Consider the following 19,971-nt stretch of genomic DNA (forward strand, 5'->3'; position numbering starts at 1 on the left):
GACTTGGTCTAATTCCTGGAACCCTCGGCTGCACATCTCGTGAGCAGTATCACGAGAAATACTGTTCTGGTTCATAAAGGTGCCTCACCACTAACTTCTCAATTACAATTAGGGTCAATAAAAGACAGCAATGCTCAGACACTGAAAAATTTATAATACTGAAGCTAAACAGAAAATTTGCTTTTATTTTGTTCTCCTTACACTTATTTTTGTACTCAGTAAAAGTGAAGTTTAGTTTCAACATAATACTCAATTCTAAATCTGACATGTTGCAATGCTTGTTAAGTACCACAAAACATTTTACAATAAGATCGACGCAGTTCTGGAGGGATTCATGGGAAGTGTCTGCAATAGTTATGTAAACATTAAAGAATAACTTTTTTTTAAAATCACAGATTAACAAAATAAATGGACCTTATTTATGTCAATGACAGGGAAGTACCCAGACTGCACATTCGGAAACTGCAATAGAAAATGAATTACAACAAAATGAATTCATGAACAAATAAATTCTAATCAGTCACCCGGGGCAGCAGTCCAAAGATCCACAAAGCTTTTCAGGTGTCACCTTCAACCATCAGAAACAGACATCAGAACACATTTTTATTGATAGTTCTATGGCTTTGATGTACTGCATTGAACAACCAAGATGCCTACAATTTAAGTAAGTGTGATATTGTCTGAAAATAGCAAAGAAAGGCTTGCTTTTTTTTAAATATAAACCAAGAATTGGATTTTTAATGACATAAAAACAAAGTCATCTCAACCAGAACGATTAGCAGATTATAGAAAACTTTCAGATTCGTGAATCTAATTGCATTTCATCAGTAATACAAACCTGTCCCAAGTCTTTCCAATGGGTTCTGCCTGAGCAACAGAGTGATGAGTTCCTGAGCCTCTGATGCAGGAGCTTCATCCCCTTCTGGCCAGTTTATCTCATCTAAGAAGGTAGAGAAACAAAATAGGTAAACCCGAGGATAAAGCTTTTTTTTTAAATTTGGGGACATTACCAAATTTTACCAGAAATGCCTAGACCAAACATGTATAAACCGCAGCCTACGAATTGGGTGTGGTAGCTGAGCCCTCCAAGTACGAGTTAAGTACATTTCCATTGGTGACTTGCATTAACATGGCAATAGTTAGTGATGTTGTCTCACTGGCAGATAAATCCTAAACAATTAGTGAGACCTGGCTACAGGAGGGGCAGGACTGGCAACTTAATGTTCCGGGATACATTTGTTTTAGATGTGATAGATCAGGGGGTAAAAAAGGAGGAGGAGTTGCTCTGCTTGTTAGGGAGGACATTACAGCCATGAGGTGGCAGGATGGTATGGAGGGATCGACCAGTGAGGCTGTTTGGGTGGAATTGAGGGGTGGAGGAGGCAAAAGGGTGCTAATAGGGGTGTATTACAGACCACCAAATGGGCCAAGGGAATTAGAGGAACAAATTTGTAGGGAGATAACGTATATGTGTGAAAATCATAGGGTAGTGATCATGGGAGATTTTAACTTCCCACACATTGATTGGGATACCCATACGGTTAGAGGGCTGGATGGGCTGGAGTTCATTAAATGTGTTCAGGATTCATTTCTAAATCAGTTAGTAGAAGAACCGACTCGGGATGGTGTAATACTGGATCTCCTGTTAGGGAACGAGCTAGGTCAGGTAGCGGACATTAATGTTGGAGAACCAATTGGGTCTAGTGATCATAATTCTGTTAGTTTTAGGGTAGTTTTAAGGAAGAGCAAGGAGAGGCCTAAAGTTGAGGTTCTGGATTGGAAAAGAGCAAATTTCGTAGGAATAAGAAGGGATTTGGGGAATATTGAGTGGGACAGGATATTTTCAGGTAAGGATGTTAATGAAAAATGGAGGATATTCAAAAAAGAAATTTTGAGGGTACAGAGTAGTTATGTCCCAGTCTGGATCAAAGGAAAGGCTGGAAGTCATAGGGAGGCTTGGTTTTTGAGGAATATTGGAAATTTGGGGTTAGGAGAAAAAGGGAGGTGTACAAGAGGTATAAAGAGCAGGGAGCTGAGAAGTTGAAGGAGGGCTACAAGGAGTGTAGAAGGAATCTTAAGAAAGAAATTAGAATGGCCAAAAAAAGGCATGAAGAGGCTTTGGCTGACAGAGTAGAAATAAATCCAAAGGGTTTCTATAAGTACATTAAAAGTAAAAGATTAGTGAGAGATAAAATTGGACCCCTTGTAGATAGTGAGGGTAGGCTGAGTGAGAAGTCTGAGGAAATGGGGGAAATTTTGAATGATTTCTTTGCCTTGGTATTCACTAGGGAAAAAAATGTTGAACCAGTTGAAGTAAAGAAAAATAGTGTGGATGTCATGAAGCATATAAGGATAACCGAGGAGGTAGTGATGGCTGTGTTAAAAAAGATAAAGGTGGATAAATCTCCAAGACCGGACAAAATATTCCCTAGGACACTCAGGGAGGCTAGTGGACAGTTAGTGGGGCCATTAACAGAGATATTTAGGATGTCACTGGCCATGGGGGTGGTACCAAAGGATTGGAGGGTGGCGCATGTGGTTCCTCTGTTTAAGAAAGGGTCCAAATGCAAACCTGGGAATTATAGGCCTGTAAGTCTGACGTCTGTGGTGGGCAAGTTGATGGAAAGTGTTCTGAGGGATGCTATTTACAAATTTTTGGAGGTACAAGGATTGATAGGGAGTAATCAGCATGGTTTTGTCAGGGGTAGATCATGCTTGACAAACCTGATTGAGTTCTTTGAGGGGGTTACAAAAAAGGTTGATGAGGGGAAAGCTGTGGATGTTGTCTATTTGGACTTTAGTAAAGCTTTTGACAAAGTTCCCCACAGGAGGTTAGGAAAAAAGGTGGAGGCATTAGGTATAAATAAGGAGGTAGTGAAATGGATTCAGTAGTGGTTGGATGGAAGGTGTCAGAGAGTAGTGGTAGAAAATTGTTTGTCCAATTGGAGGCCGGTGACTAGTGGAGTTCCTCAGGGTTCGGTCCTGGGTCCACTATTATTTGTTATATATATTAACGATCTGGATATAGGGGTAGAGAATTGGATAAGCAAGTTTGAGGATGACACAAAGATTGGTGGTGTGTGGACAGTGAGGTAGATTACCGTAGATTAAAAGGTGATTTAGGAAGGCTGGAGGTGTGGGCTGAGAAATGGCTGATGGAATTTAATACAGATAAATGTGAGGTGCTGCATTTTGGAAAGGCAAATTTAAATAGGTCATATACATTGAATGGTAGACAATTGAGGAGTACAGAATAACAAAGGGATTTAGGAGTGATGGTAAATAATACCCTCAAGGCTGATACTCAGGTAGATGGTGTGGTGAAGAAGGCATTTGGAATGTTGGCCTTCATAAATCGGAGTATTGAATTCAAGAGTAGGGAGGTTATAATGAAATTATACAAGACATTGGTGAAGCCAAATTTGGAGTACTGTGTACAGTTTTGGTCACCAAATTATAGAAAAGATATAAACAAAATAGAGAGAGTGCAGAGAAGGTTCACGAGAATGTTGACAGGATTTCAGGGTCTGAGTTACAGGGAAAGGTTGGGCAGACTGGGGCTTTTTTCTCTGGAGCGTAGATGATTGAGAGGGGACTTGATAGAGGTGTTTAAGATTTTAAAAGGGACAGACAGAGTAAATGTGGATAGGCTTTTTCAATTAAGAAAGGGGGAGATTCAAACTAGAGGACATGGTTTAAGATTGAAAGGGGAAATTATAAGGGGAACATGAGGGGAAATTTCTTTACGCAGAGAGTGGTGGGGGTGTGGTCGAGGCGGGATCATTGGTTACATTTAAGGAAAGACTGGATCGTTACATGGATAGGAGGGGACTAGAGGGGTATGGGCCGGGTGCTGGTCAGTGGGACTAGGAGGGTGGGGATTTGCTACGGCATGGACTAGTAGGGCCGAACTGGCCTGTTCTGTGCTGTAAGTGGTTATATGGTTATAACAATCATAAGTTTAGTAGCTTGATATGACTGCTAATACATGGAACATTATTGCCAATTTACATTACCTTCAACTTGAATGAAAAATATGGGTGAACTCTGCAAGGTTCAAGGTTCCTTTATTGTTTATGTACATATGTACACAATATTTATTTACTTTTGTTTGCCCTGTAAAGGCACACAATACAAGAATAAAACAAGTGTCACAATATAAGAATCTTTTACTAAATGCAGGGCAATTTAATTCTGAAACATTGAAGATGAGAAAAAGGAAACTTTTCAAGTGTTGGAGTCACGTGATGTAGAGGAGCTGAACGGACAGACCATTCAACACAATCCTGCAAATCAACTGAAAAACGCTGGAAAAAGAGAAAGCAAAGCCCTAAAATCACCACAGCATGGGTAAGAAGAATAGAGCAGCCCACCTGGAAACGAAGGAGATTGACAGACGGGGTCACGTGCCGTCGGAACCGCCGCACGGGAGAGATGGGATGCAGGAAGAGCCCGACATGATGGCAGAGGGCCCGGGGCTGGCAGGCTGCAGACCAGCGCCGACAATTGGCAACATGATCGGCGTCCTACAATCGTTGGCTAATAAAATTGAGACACTAGATGGGAGGATCCAAAAGATAATGGAAGGAATGGGTGAAGTGAAGATTGCACTCGCCACCCTAACCAACTGCATAGAAGCCACCAAAGAGAAAATGGAGGCTGTGGAAGACAGACTGGAGAAAATTGAAAATGATACAATCGCCTGAAAAGTCGAAAGAGAGAGACTGATAGAAAAACTGGATTTGCTGTAAAATTATAACAGGCGGCAGAATGTAAGGATTGTGGGGCTAAGGGAAGGGGGGGGGGAGGGTCAAGAATTGGTGTTTTTCTTTTGGGAAATGGATTCTTGGAATAAACGGGTATGATGAACCCATTGTGATTGAGAGGGTCCACCGAACCTCCGATCCACGACCAGGGCCAAACCAACACCCACGCCTGGTATAGATACGACTGCATAAATATCAAGACAGGGAGATGATACTCCGCATGGCCAGGGAACACGATGGACCACTGATAGACGAAGGGGCGAAGATCAGCTTTTTCCCTGACTTGAGTGTGGCACTGGTCAAGAAGAGGAAATAATTCAACACTATTAAAAGAACTCTACGTACAAAAAAAAAATGGATCTGCCCTATTGTACCCAGTGACATTATGAATTGACATGCCGGTTGGGGAGGGGGGGGGGGGGGGGAGACAAAATAAGGAAGACCTGAAGGGGAAATGGAAGAGCAAGGAAAATAGACTAATGGACAAAGGGCATAAGGGATAAGGAAAATAATGAGATATCCCTTTTCTTGACAGTTTTTGTATAATGCAAAAATGGATAACAAAGCAATATAATACATAAGTTAAGGGATGTAATAACAATAGGAAGAGACAAGGACAGTTGATGTAAATAATATAAATATACACAATGAGGAGTGGGAAAGAGAATCGAATAGAAGGGTAAAAGCTTTGAAGAGAGTGGCAGCTGGACCTGGCTTGAAGGGGAACAAAGGGGTTAGCTATTGGCACCAAAAAAAAGAGAAAATTAAGTATATATATATATATATATATATATATTTTATATATTGTTGTTTTTTTCTGTCTTTTCTTTTTTGTGTTTTTGTTTCAGCAGAACCACCAGTGCGAAGGAAATAAATATTTGAAGAGAGGCATATACAAGGCTGTAGAAGAACATATGTAGGCTTCCAGAGACAGATAAGCATAAACATAGATATCAATGAATAAGACATTAAAATTTATGAGTATCAATATAAATGGATTGAATGGAATTATCAAATGAAAGAGAGTTTTGGCACACCTCAAAAAATTACAGGCAGACATAGAGTTCGTACAGGAATCATAATCTCACAAAGTATAAACATACCAAACTAAAAACAGATTGGGTGGGACAAGTAATATAATTCCAAGGCGGGGGGGGGGGGGGGGGGTTAGCCATCTTAATAAATAAAAATGGTGCTGATGAAGGAGGTAGTAGCAGATCTGAATGGACAATATATAATAGCACAGTGTCAGGTCTATTCAGAGGCTTGATCACTTAAGAACCTTTATGCACCAAATACAGACAATGAGCTATTTATACAATGGGTCTTTCTTAAAATAGCTGGAGAACAAAACAATGTTTTAATTGGAGGAGATTTCAACTTTTGATTAGATCCTATATTGGTCAAATCCACAAAGGCAGTGACAAAAACTAAGGCGTCAAAAACCACATTAGCATATATGAAGGATCTAAACCTAATAGATGCCTGGAGATGGTTATTCCCACCCCCCCAACCCCCGCCAGCTAAAGACTATCCCTTTTACTCAAAAAACCATGATTCTTTCACTAGAATTGACTATTTCCTGAAGTCAGCACAATTGGAATGCAGGATGGTTGAATTGGAGTATTTGACTAGATTATTATCAGATCATCCCTCTTTTATCCCCCGACGATAATGATGCCGGAAAAACAGGCATCAATGTATAGGTGGCAACTAAATTCTATGCTGTTGTAAAGAGACTTTTGTACATTTCTAAGGGAACAAATTAACATATTTAAAATAACTGCCCATCTACTAACAACAGTTTCCTGATAAGGGACACATTAAAAAGCCTACCTGAAGGGGCAGATAATATCATACACTAAAAATGTCAAGAAAAAATATATATGGTGGAAATTAACCATCTGGAAAAAGAAATTATGGAATTAGACAAAGAATATCAAAAATCCAGCTCAAAGGACAAATACCAAACTTTAATAAATAAAAAACTTAAATACAATACAATACAAACATACAAAATGGAAAAAGACATAATGATATTGAAGCAAAATTAATACGAATTGGTAGAAAGTGCACATAAAGTTTTGTCTTGGTAGCTAAAGGCAGAGGAAACTTCAAGGACAATCAATGCAGTTCATCTGGAGTCAGATATGATATCTCGCGATCCAAAAATAATTAACAAAACTTTTAAACAATTCTACACAGAACTATTTAAATCAGAATCACCACAGGATCAAACAAAAATAGATGACTTTCTGAACAGAAATTGAGCTGTCGGGATTGAGCCAAGAGGACCAGATGAGGTTAGACACCCCCCTCACTAGGGAGGAAATTGTAAAAGCTTTGGGACTGTTACAAGCTAATAAGTCTCCGGGGAAGGATGGTTTCCCACCCAAGTTTGTTGAGGCCTCTCATGATGGATGTAGTTAACCAAGTGGCGGCGGTAAAGACTCTCCCAGACACTTTTTCAACAGCAATAATTGTGATGCTATCTAAAAAAATGATCCATTAAAACCTGTGTCTTATAGACCCATCTCACTATTAAATACAGATTACAAGATAATAGCCAAAACAGTGGTTGAGAGATTGGGCCAATATCTCCCAAAATTAATAAATCCGGATCAAGCAGATTTTATAAAAAAGAGACATTCTGCTGATGACTTGGGAAGATAATTGAATATAATACATCTGGTAAAATTCATGAAGATCCCAGTGTGGCATTATCTCTGGATGCAGAAAAGGCTTTCAATAGATTGGAAAGGCTGTATCTATTTGGACTGGGACAAACATATATAGATTGGGTAAAAACATTATATTGTAATCCACAAACAAGGATCATAACAAATGGCCAAATTTTATCGACATTCCCCTTAAGTAGATCTAACAGACAGGGTTGTCACTGTCTCCAGGGCTATTTGGAATAGCTATTGAATTATTAGTACAGGTACACAATCCTTTATCTGGACTTCTAAAATCCGGAAAGCTCCAAAATCCGGCAAGTGGGGAGAGAGACAGCAGCATGAGCTGGGCGGGCGGGAGACCAGCAGCACGACCTGGGTGGGTGGGAAACAGGCAGCGCGGCGAGGGGGGGAGACCGGCAAGGTGAGTCGGGTGGGCTGGGGGGGGGGGACTGGCAGGGCGAGTCGGGCAGGCAAGGGGGGGAGAAGATGGCAGTGCGAATGAAAGGGGGTGGGGATGGATACGGCAGCACAATTCAGATGGGTTTAAATCTGGATTTCTGAAATCTGGAAAAATCCAAAATTCGGGACACACTATCCCCATGGGTTCCAGATAAAGGATTATGTACCTGTAGGACGGACCCACACATAAAGGAATTCGAGGTGGGCCAGGCTGAACATAAAATAAACCTATTCGAGGATGGTGTGCTCTTACATTTGACGGAACCAGATGAATCATTGCCCAAATTGCAGGCCACCCTGGAAGAATATGGCATAATCTCTGGATACAAGGTAAATTTGGAAAAAAAGTAGGATTATGCCCCCGACTGACTCAGACTATGAAAGCAGAGGAGCCATTTCAAGTGGCAATCAGCTACCTAGGGATAACAACAGATAGAGATTTTGAAATCTTATACAAACTCAACTATACCCTTATCCTTTAAAAAATTGAAGACAATTTAAACACATGGAGAAGCCTGCCCATCACTTTGATTGGCAGGGTAAACTGTATCAAAATGAATGCGCTGCCAAGATTACAGTAATTATTTCAATCTATTCCTCTTTATCTACCTCAAAATTTAAAAAAAAAAATGGCAGCATAATAACTTTAATGTGGAATGGCAGTCTCCAGGATCTCTATAGAAAAAATGATATGGGATTATAAATTGGGGAATGAGGGGCTATGATCACCTGATCTTAGGAAATATTACTTAGCAGCCTTAGAAGGTGAATCACTAAAAGGGATTATGTAGCATGGGGGAGGGGGGTGATAAAAGATTTAATTTATAAAACAAATATCAAATTAATAAATAAAAGAAGGGATAATCCCATCTTAAAACATCTGGTAAAAATCTGGAAGGAAATTAATGATTGTATCGGTAAAGAGATTGTAATATCTCCAAAACAACCTTTAATATGTAGCAAACTGATGCCTATGAATTTAGGTCACAAAATTCTGGATATTTGGCACCGGAAGTGAATCCAAACTATTGAGGACTGCCATGAGAATAAACAGTTCATGCCCTTCAAACAACTGAAAGATAAATATGATTTGCCTAATGGAACCTTTCACTACTTTCTACAGTTAAGATCCTTTCTGAGGGGAAAATGGGGCCCTACCATGACCCCATCTGAAGGGAATGAGGTGGAAGTGCTACTTTGACTGGGAGATGATCCAAAATTGATATCCAGAATGTACTCTGTACTTCAAAGTGAGAACCCAAAACCGGGCCTGCAAAGATCGAGGGAGAGGTGGGTGGGAGTCGGACTTGGGAATAATGATCAATGAAGAGTGTTGATCAGATTTATGTAGGGAAATTATAACATAGATGATCAATATCAGACTACGACTGATTATATCTCACACCACAAAAATTACATAAAGGAAAATCAGAGCTATCAGAAATGTGCTTCAGGTGTGGGTTAGAAATTGGTACCTTTATACAGTCCTCATGGACCTGCACGAAGGTCCATTTGGTTGGAATTATCTAATACATTAACTAGGATTACTGGAACAGACTTCCCGCTGGATCTGGATTTGTATTTACTGGGAAACCTAGAGGACGTGGGCAGAACATTAACTAAATTCCAAATTAAATTTGCAGATATTACCATCAGTAGCAAAAAAAATGGATTGCCTGGACCACCTGGAAGCACTCGATGGTCCATGGAGATGCTCAACTGCGTGCCCATGGAGAAAATAATATATAATTTAAGAAATAAATATGATACTTTTGCCAGAATATGGCAACCTTATCTAAAGCACTTTGGTCCGCAGATATAACAACAGCCCACAATTCGGAAAAGCTAACAAAATACATAAAGATGAAAGCAGTGAGGCGCCTCAAAGAGTATAAGTAGATTTGAAAGACTGGCGGGATACTGAAGTTTTCTTTTTACTATTTTTCTGTTTGTCACTTAATTGCTTAATTTTCAAAGTTCTGGGAGGAGGGAAGGAAATTACAAGTAAGTTGATATAGTATTTGTATCTGAGAAGTGAATTATACTAAAAGTAAGTGTAAATACGCTAAAAATAATGTTTTTTTTAGATGTAATACTATGTTTTGAAAAAATTGAAATTCTGTTTAAATTTCAAGTGTTAGCACGAGAACAGAGTAGCACCTTTTGTTTTGAATTGTCATGTGTTCCTCGCTTGAAGGAACTGTAATGTACGTGCACTGACATCCTCCATCCTCAGGACTGCAGGTAAGATACTCAGAAAGTTGGATCACTAGCTCATATGCATGGAAGTGGATCTCAATACCACAAACTTAAGCATTAATAAGCATGAAGTGAAATAAGTGCTGCCACACTGAGTGGCGCACTTTGCATTATTTGCTTTTTGGACTTCAGGCGTTAACATGATGCTGAACAATACCAAACTCACCATGCCCAAGAAATCACAATAAATATTCACATGAATTTACAAAATAGCTGGCAGATGTAGCCAATTACAACACCATCATAAATGATCCTGAGCAGAGGCCTGGTTATATTTCATATAAACACAAATGAACTATGAATCAAGGCTACAACTTGACTGGATTCCAATAACTAACCAAAAAAAATGAAATTAGTGACCACTGCATTTATTTTTTCAGACCTAATTTGCAATTCTATGAACAACTGCTCAGGGCTGTTAACAACTAAGAAATAAATTTATTCTGGTTTGTTTAGCCAGCAGGTTGCCTCATAAATGTAATTACATCATGTGGAAATGATACATGAATATGTAAATGAGCCATTGGGTACCCTGAGCCATTCACAATGCTCTTAATTAATCACTCAATTCCCACAGCCTCTCTCACTGCAGCACATGATAAAATAAGATGAAATAGAATTGACTTGTTAAGTCTCTGGACAGTGGTAATATTACAGTAACTGCAGTTGTCTGCCTGTGAAATCACAATTTCTAAACAAAGACAATATTCTCCAATACTTGCACAAATTCAAAATTGTGTGGATACTGGAAATCCAAAATAAAAGCAAAGAATTCTGATACTATCTGATTTGTCTGTGGACAACTTCTATTTGTTAATTTCTGATTTATTCTCAATTGCTAAAGAATTGCTCATCAGAGGAAATTTTCCTCAAAATACTTCTCTTCACAACCAACATTTTTTTTGTAAACAATACAAGTGCAGCTGGTCTAGTGATTTAACAACATCTTTTCATAAAATCCTTGAAATAAAACATTAATCTCAATTATACTTGGAACATAAGTCAAAAATGTGTTTGAGAAAGGAGGGGGAAAGCATCATCATTTCCCATTTTAGCCAGCTGGGTGTGCAGATGATCTACTTGGTGACTGCAGGAGATTGAGGTGCTGCAGAATAACTGTAGCCACCCAGCAAGGGATGTGGCAGCCTTGAAATTCAACTTAGTAAGGTTGAAGCAGCTTGTGGCTAATTTAACACAGTTATTAGTGATAACCTCTACTGCACATCACTGCATATGTTTCTCCACACAACAGATGAGTACAATTACATAGAGCTTAACTAAATACTGAAAAAAAATGACACCACCAACTTAAATTGGAATTATAAAATAAACCTTGCCCTCTGCGTACAGCATATTTCTTGTTCTAAATATCTTGTTTGCCTGGGAAGTTTCACAGATAATATTGGTTATCTTGGTGATGCTCACCACTGATCACTTGTCCGAAGAGCTCCTCAGGTGTGTCTCCAAAGAAAGGCACACAGCCAACAACAAATTCGTAAAGGATTATTCCCATGGCCCACCAATCCACTGGCTTGCCATATCCTTGCCGCAAAATCACTTCAGGAGCTATGTACTCTGGAGTACCGCAAACCTGTGAAAGCAGCAGCAAATAAAAGTTAGCAGGTTGAACTGAGCATTTCACAGCATTCGTGGAGAAGTAGACACCCCGTTTGTGAAACACTAAAGCCATAGGAGCAAGAGTTAGTCAATGCAGCACATCAAACATGCACTGCCATTCTCTATGAGCATGGCTAATCTGCCCCAGGCCTCATCTCCACTTCTGTGCCAGTTCCCACAGCCCTCAAATCCCCAACCTTTCAAATATTGTTTCCCCTTTAAATACCTCCATGATTTAAGCCTGAGTAGAGAACATCAGAGATTCATCACCTTATGCCAGAATAAATTTCAGCCACCAGTTCTAAATGACCATTCTTTTATCTTGTAACTACACCCCCTCACCTACATGTGGAAGCATCACAACATCTACACAGCCAAGTCTCCTTTAGATCTGATGTGTTTCAATAAGATCATCCCCTTATTCTTCTTAACTCAAAATGATGCACATCCAATTTCTTCAGCACATTTGCCACAGGAATTAGCTTTGAGAATTAATTGCTTCTTGACAGCCTCCATTGTCCTTCATTAAGGTGACCAAAACTGTATGCAGTGCTCCAACTAACACCAAGTACAATTGTAGCAATATTTCTCTTATTTCTTGCAACAAAGGCTAATACGCCTTTTGCTTTCAAAGTTACTTATTGCACCTCCATGTTAACTTCTTGTGAAATATGAACACTAATTTCTTCAAGGTCTGCTCAGTAACTTGGCAGATGAAAAAAGGACAATCCAAAGGTCAGTCAGTAAATGGAGTGTGGAAGCAATGTGAGAAGCCAATACACAGATGGCAAACCTCCTCGTTACTAGAGATCTGCTTACGTGATAGAATCTGCACCCTGAAGTTGTCATACGCCCAGTGGACAATGACCATCCTCCTGTAAGAGTATGGATTTTAATAGCTCACCAAGGTCTGCAAGTAGTGAGTGAGCTGGTTAGACCACGACCAACAGAAAATGCCGGCGGGAACACACAGCTGGAAGAGCTCAGCAGCCAGCTAAATGATCCAAAGTGAGTGTGGAATGCAAAGGAAATCTCAGGCCTGGGTTTCTTTGTAGGACCTGGTTAACACTGTTGACTTTGGCTTGGCTTCGCGGACGAAGATTTATGGAGGGGGTAAAAGTCCACGTCAGCTGCAGGCTCGTTTGTGGCTGACAAGTCCGATGCGGGACAGGCAGACACGGTTGCAGCGGCTGCAGGGGAAAATTGGTTGGTTGGGGTTGGGTGTTGGGTTTTTCCTCCTTTGCCTCAAGAAAACCAATGGCTGAAGTTCCCAATGATTACCAGGCCTCTGTCTTGTTTGCCAATGGGAACTATGATCTGCTTCCTTTCACGATCATTCTATCTTTCCTGCAAGTGCCCCTCAAAATCAACAAGGATAAATGAAGAGATTAATTTATTCTTTAGAAGATGGGGGTTAAAGATAATGGTTTATATTTCTATTTACAATTCTTCTTTTCTCAAATCTCTTCCAGGAATTTTCAGATATGTTTACAACAAAAAAACCTCAATTACCAAACAAATTCTGAAAAATAAATGTAACTACAGAATCTGAAACAAAAATGGAAATGCTGGAAGAACTTGGCAATAAAGAAGCAGATGTTGAAAGAGAAACTGGTTGTTTAAAGTTGAAGCTCCCTCTTTAGAACTTGGAAACAGCTAGCCCTTTCTCTATTTCTCATTTGAGATGAAGTGTCTGCAGCCCCAAACATGAGCAAACAATGACAATCTGCAGGACTCAGCTGATCAAACAGCGTCCATGGAGAGAAGTGGCAGTCAATGTTTTGAGTCAAAAAAGGGTCTCGACCTGAAACTTTGACTGACTGTTTCTCTCCACAGATACTGCCTGACCTGCTATGTCCTTCCAGCTCTTTGCTGTTTGCTTATGGTTCCAGCATTTACAGTACATGTGTTACCCATCCATTAAATGGTTTCTCTTTCCATGGATGTGGCTTCACTTCTGCTGCTTCCAGCATTAATGCTCATGTTACACAATAGATTCCAGTGCAGACATCTAACACGAGTCAATAACTGACAAAATGGAGAGCTATTAAAATGCACTATGAAACCACAAGTGACCAATTGGCCCATTGAACTCATGTTGGCTACTATTCTCCTGTTTCCATTAGAACACCTCACCCCAACTTCTTTCCCTATGTCTCCTTTCCTCTAGATCTGTCTATCTCTCTTCCTTTTTCCCTCTCTCCTTTCACAGAAACAAAATCAATTTTCACTTTTACTCTCTCCTGTCTTTTTATATCCTTTGTCTGTTGGTCTGTACTCCATCCCCCTCCCATTCTTCCCCCTTTTTTCCTCCAGCCTTTAACACAGATGGATGTCTTTTGTTTTTGCTTATACCTTGAGGCTGAAACATTGGTAATGGAAGCAGCGAGTTCCTTTCACATATCTGTATTTTGATTACTATTCTATTCCCCTAACCTTTCCCCATAGCCCCACAAATTATTCTTGTTCAGGTACCTATACAATTCCCTTTTGGAGGAACTAATTGATTTGATTCAATTTAATATTTTAAAACTTTAGACATACAACACAGTAATAGGCACTTTTGGCCCATGAGTCTGCACCACCTAATTATACCCAATTAACCTACAATCCCCTGTATGCTTTGAATAGTGGGAGAAAACTGGAGCACTTGGAGGAAATGCACGCAGATGTGGGGAGAGCATACAAACTCCTTACAGACTATGTGGGATTTGAACCCTGGTCCTTATCGTTGGTGTTGTAACAGCATTGCGCTAACCACTTTGCTAAGCATGCCAGCCTACCAGCCCAATAGGCAGATGCTAACCATTGTGGATCTCTAAATTTTCCTCTACATCACTCTATTTTTCAAAAGTTTAAATCAATGTTGTCTGGTTTTTGAATTATTCACTGGTGAGAATAGCTTCCCTCTATCTACCCATCACTAACATTTATATTTTTGAGATTCTTATGCTAAGGTTTAAAGTCTATTGAAAATGTTTTTTTCGCAAATTAAACAGCATAAAATTGCACCCTATCTATGGACAATGGTCTTTAGAATGGTGAAAAGAACAGTAGAATATCCTATTTTCACAATCTGGATTATAAAGTAAAAGTATGTTGCTTCTATTCATACCACAGTTTTCTGGGAACCCCTAACAATACTAAATGAAGCATTTATTCACCCTGACAATAATTTGACAATGTGGTTCTATTAATAACTTTAAGGAGTAAGAGATTTTTTTTAACATTATTTTAAATACATGTTAATGTGAGTATTTAATAGTTTGTATTCACCCCATATGGCATATTGGCAAGAACAGTGAAAACAGTAAAATAACTTCTGCAGAGGCCAGATTGCTATCATTTGGTAATGAAGTGTGCTAAAAGGAAATGGTGCATGTCTTAGAATTTAATACCCTCATGAATAGAGCGCATTGCAAATTTTGAAAATCTTCTGTAGAGATTAAAATTCAAATAATGAAGACTTGCCCTTTAGTCTGTTCATTGATTCTAGCTAATTATCTCTAATAGGTGTTTTTTTCATTATTATTGAGTTAAGTAATATTTAAAACATATTACAGCACAATATAGGCCCTTCGACCCACAATGTTATGCCGACCTATATAAACCTACTCAAAAAAACTAATCCTTCCCTACCTCACCCATAATTCTCAGGTTTTCCTGCATCCATATGCCTGTCTAAAACTCTTAAATGTTCCTATTGTACCAGCTTCTCTCTGGCAAAGCATTCCAGGCACTCACTCCTTTCTGTGTGGAAAAAAAAACGTACCCCCGACATCTCCCCTAAACTTTCCTCTCCTTTCTTTCTTGTACAGATGTCCTCTGGTGTTTGCTAATCTCGCCCTGTTTCTTTCATTTCATCTCCAAACTGGTTGCAATGATTTTTTTTTAAATAATTTTACCAATTTTACCTTTGGCTAATTAATTTTGTTCTGTTTGAATTTTCTTCCCCATTTAAATTACTTCCCAAGAAAGGTTTGCATTTATATAGCACCTTTTAGATCCCTTCAGGACATTCAAAGTGCTTTGGGGCCAATCCAGCTCTACTGTAGTGTTGGTATAGAGAAGGAAATGATAGCCACTTTAATAGCACAGCACTCCATCAATACTGCACAGACATTTTCACCTTGTACCTGAGCTCACCTCTGGGGTGGGACCTGAACCCACAGCCTTCTGACACAGAGTCAAGAATGAATACAGATGAGCTCCAGCATTATTAAAAATTTTTTCTACATGTAGGTCGAGTACCCAGTATCCAAAAACCAAATTAGCGCCGACATGACGCCACAAGTTGAAAATAATTCACCACCTGACTTCCCCATGTGGGGCTCTGTTGGCACCATTTTGATAACAAGAGAGCTCTGGTGTACAAAGGTATAGGTGAAAATAGCAAAAAGGCCTCCGGATTTCCACTTGTGGCGTCATGTCGGAGCTCAAAAAGCCTGCTGTTGTTGTTGTTGTTTAACCACTGATACAGGTATTCTACTGATGCCTCTGTGCTGCTTAGTTCCATTGTTTCAAAATCCCAAAAAACCCAAAATCCAAAAAATGTCTGGTCCCAAGTGTTTCGGATATGAGGTGCTATATTTGTTTATTTGTTCATCTTCCCTTTCTCTTTTTCATTTACCACAATTTATTTTTAATTCCACGCTGCAGTTTTCAGCTGCTGTATTTCCACATGGTCTCCACCGTTACTGCAGGAATGCCTCTGGTTTGCGTACGAGTCAGCTGCTCGCGCCCGAATGCCTCTCGGAAAAATGGGAATCTCTCTCCCATTTTTAACCACCCCAATAAATTCCTTCAACAGCAGCATAAAGGCCGTAACTATAATCAGCCAACTTTGATAGGTGTTCGCATCCCCCACTTGCCTGACACAGAGTCCTGAAACAGGCCCTCAATGCTTCATCGTGGCAGATTTCCCAGAGAACAGAGAAAAGGCTTACAGCTTGTTCCAGAAGCTGCATTCTCACTGACCCCATTGGAGTTGTTGGTGAAACATGAAAGTCTGTAGATGCTGTGAATGTAGTAAAAACATACAGAAATGCTGGAGGAACACAACCGGTCGCGCAGCATCCATAGGAGGTAAATATATAAGGCCTGAGCCCTTCTTCAAGGTATAAGCAGCAGACAGAGATGAGATGCTCAACAAAGCAATCCATGGGAGTCCTTGGCCTGTGAGTGGCCTAAAATGGTGGTGTGACATCCAGAAAGGCACTGAGCATCTCCAGTCCCCAAAACAGGAGGATTAATTCTGCGTGTTCTGGCTTCCTTCAACATCCCAACGATGTGTGTGGTTGGTAGACTAATTAGTCACTGTAAATTGCTCCTAGATAAGTGGTAAAATCTTGAGGGAGATGATGAGGATGTGGGGAGAATAAAAATAGGATTAATATCGGATTAGTGTTCTGTAAATGGGTGACTGAAGGTCATCAAGAACTCAGTGGGGATAAAGGCTTATTCCTATGGTGTATTCCTCCAGGGTTTGATAAAATTAACTGTTGAGAGCACAGATCACTTCAGTTGACATTGGTGCAAAAATGCTTTTTTTAATATTAAAAGTGGCCAAAGGGCTAACAGATATCATAAAACAATCAAAATATGTTTTACTCAGTCAGACTATAAAAAAAAGCAATACTTAAAAACAGACTTGTAAACCATGAATCAATTGATGTGGTGCCGAGGGGGGACATTTGGCCCATCAAGTCAGTGCTGGATGAGTTGCCATGTAAATCACTGGAAATTGTTTTGAGTTTTACTTTCAAGTTCTAATTATTTTGCTGCATCTAAATTGTAGAGGATTATTTGCTGAAAGGGTTTAATGCTTTAAAAAAATCTATTATTTTCAATTTGCAAAGTAGTGCACACTTTTTAATTTAGGAAGGACACAACCTGAAATATGACCTCTGTTTTACTTCAGAAATGGTGCCTGCCCTGTGAGATAGCGTGCATGTTTATCCAAGATTATTACCTTGCCCAATTCTACCCTGCTCTTACCTGCTTGTCCACAAACTCTCTGGCATCTTTTTCAATGTGTCCTTCATAAAGGTTTGTTGTCATGTTCATCAGTCCAACTTTTGATAATCCAAAATCCGTCAGTTTGATATGCCCCAGTGATGTCACAAGCAAACTACAGAGAAAATATACATATTTCAATTCTCCAAAAAATAGCATTGGAGAACAATGAAATTCAAAAGGCACAACAAGAAAATCCTAAACTTTCGCAAAACAAATGAAAAGTCAAGTCAGTTAATGAAAAACAATTTGTTATAGAAATGTTGAAACATGATACGTAATAGAACATAGAATATTCCCACAAAATAAAATCCACAATTCATGAATGACTGGTTTGGAATAGAGGCTCATAAGAATGTGATTTTCAAAGCTTTTAAGAATCTTTTCCAAATATTTCCAAAACTGAAGAATAACAATTTAATTTAAATTATCTACATATCAATAGCATCACATGTCCATCATGGAGCCAAATACAAATCAGGAGTCTGAACCTCCGTCAAACTACCTTCTAAAACCAACACTGACAACTTGTGTCTTAATCAAATGAAAAGAACAGAAAATAAAATGCAAAGGTTAGAACTAGTAATGACAGAAATAGGGAAAAGAGTAGAGAATGTGGAAGAGGGGGAAACGGCTGTAGAAATGGAAGTAAATTACTTAAGAGAAAAATTGGAAGAAAGTGACAAAAAATTAAAGAGACACAAGAGTTGTAATCTCAGAAAATTGATATGTTGGAAAATTATAGTAGATGAAACAACATAAAAATAGTGGGCCTGAAGGAGGGTGAAGAAGGCACAGACATGAAGGAATTTATAAAAGAATGGATCCCAAAGGTCCTGGGAACAACAGAAATGCAGGAGGAAATGGAAATAAAAAGGGAACACAGAGCATTAGCTCCAAAACCACAGGCACATCAAAAACTAAGATCCATCTTAGTAAAATTTTTGAGATACACGACAAGAGAAAATATACTGGAATGGGAAAGGAATAAAATTAGAGAAGATAATAAACCATTGGAGGACAAGGGTCAAAAAATATTTTTTTACCCAGACATATGCTTTGAACTCTTAAAAAGGAGGAAGGAGTTTAATACAGCAAAATCGATTTTATGGAAAAAAGGTTACAAATTCATGTTAAGACATCCAGCCGTGCTTAAAATATTTATACCCGGGGAGCAAAACAGACTGTTCTCGGATCCAGAGAAAGTACAAGAATTCGCAGAATGTTTGCAGGACAGAAGAAGAGATGAAGGGATGTAACAAGAATGAAGAATGGCGATAAAGTATATATAAAGATGTAAAAACAATGTATATGTAAATAACTAAAGAGGGAAAAGAGAAGGGAAGGAAGGGAGTAAGGGGGGGAAAAAGAGAGAGCTTTTGTATATGTTAAAAAAAAGTATTTTCTGGAGAGGGCTGGGTCACTGCAAAATCAGTTGACGCAGTGAACAAGATCGCAATCCAAATGAAAAGGGGAGTTGTGGTTGCCTGGCAAGGGGTATGGGGCAACTCAGAGAGGGGGAGATCTTTTAGGGTTAAGGTATTAGTGGATGTGGGAACTGCAGGGGTATTTTATGTCTTAAATGTGTTGTCGTACATTAAGTGTAATAAGAGAAAACTAAGAGATAAAAATGGGGAAAAGAGGGATGGAGGTGGCGAAGAGGTAGAAAAGAAGTGTATGCCAGATATAAGATGGCCATGCTGAACTATATGACTATAAACATGAAAGGAATACATAACCAAATTAAAAGGAAGCGGCTACTAAATTTATTGAAGAAGGAAAAAATAGATATAGCATTTATGCAGGAAATGCATCTAACTGAAGCGGAACATAACAACCTAAAGAGAGATTGGGTAGGAAACATAATGGCAGCATCCTAATTCAAAAGCTAGAGGTGCAGCCATACTAGTTAACAAAAATGTACCAATCAAAATAGAGGAGGAAATAATAGATCAGCAGGGAGGTATGCAATGATAAAGTGTCAGATATACTCAGAATTTTGGAATTTGCTCAATATATACGCACCTAACGAGGAGGATCAAAAGTTTATGCAGGATATTTTTTTGAAGATTGCAGACACACAAGGAAATATATTGATAGGAGGGGATTTTAACCTTAATTTGGACCCAATGTTGGATAAAACTGGACAAAAGACAAGTAAAAAGAATAAAGTA

The 19,971-nt window shown here is 39.1% G+C and overlaps 1 protein-coding gene across 14 annotated transcripts in view; it reads right to left on the reverse strand.

The window, feature by feature from the left end:
- The window catches only part of LOC138763897 (microtubule-associated serine/threonine-protein kinase 4-like), a 588,435-nt gene that overhangs the window by 43,514 nt on the left and 524,950 nt on the right, over positions 1 to 19,971 (reverse strand). For all 14 annotated transcript variants that reach the window (XR_011357883.1, XM_069938893.1, XM_069938918.1 and 11 more), the window contains 3 exons: positions 17,780 to 17,912; positions 11,591 to 11,756; positions 839 to 940 (listed from right to left, as the gene is read on the reverse strand). Coding sequence is in view for 13 of the 14 variants with exons in the window: in XM_069938893.1 (XP_069794994.1) it covers positions 839 to 940; positions 11,591 to 11,756; positions 17,780 to 17,912 (401 nt within the window). In the remaining variant the exon portion in view is untranslated. The remainder of the gene's footprint in view (positions 1 to 838; positions 941 to 11,590; positions 11,757 to 17,779; positions 17,913 to 19,971) is intronic.

Source organism: Narcine bancroftii, chromosome 1 (genome assembly GCF_036971445.1).
Source record: "Narcine bancroftii isolate sNarBan1 chromosome 1, sNarBan1.hap1, whole genome shotgun sequence".
In the NCBI taxonomy this organism is placed as follows: Eukaryota; Metazoa; Chordata; class Chondrichthyes; order Torpediniformes; family Narcinidae; genus Narcine; species Narcine bancroftii.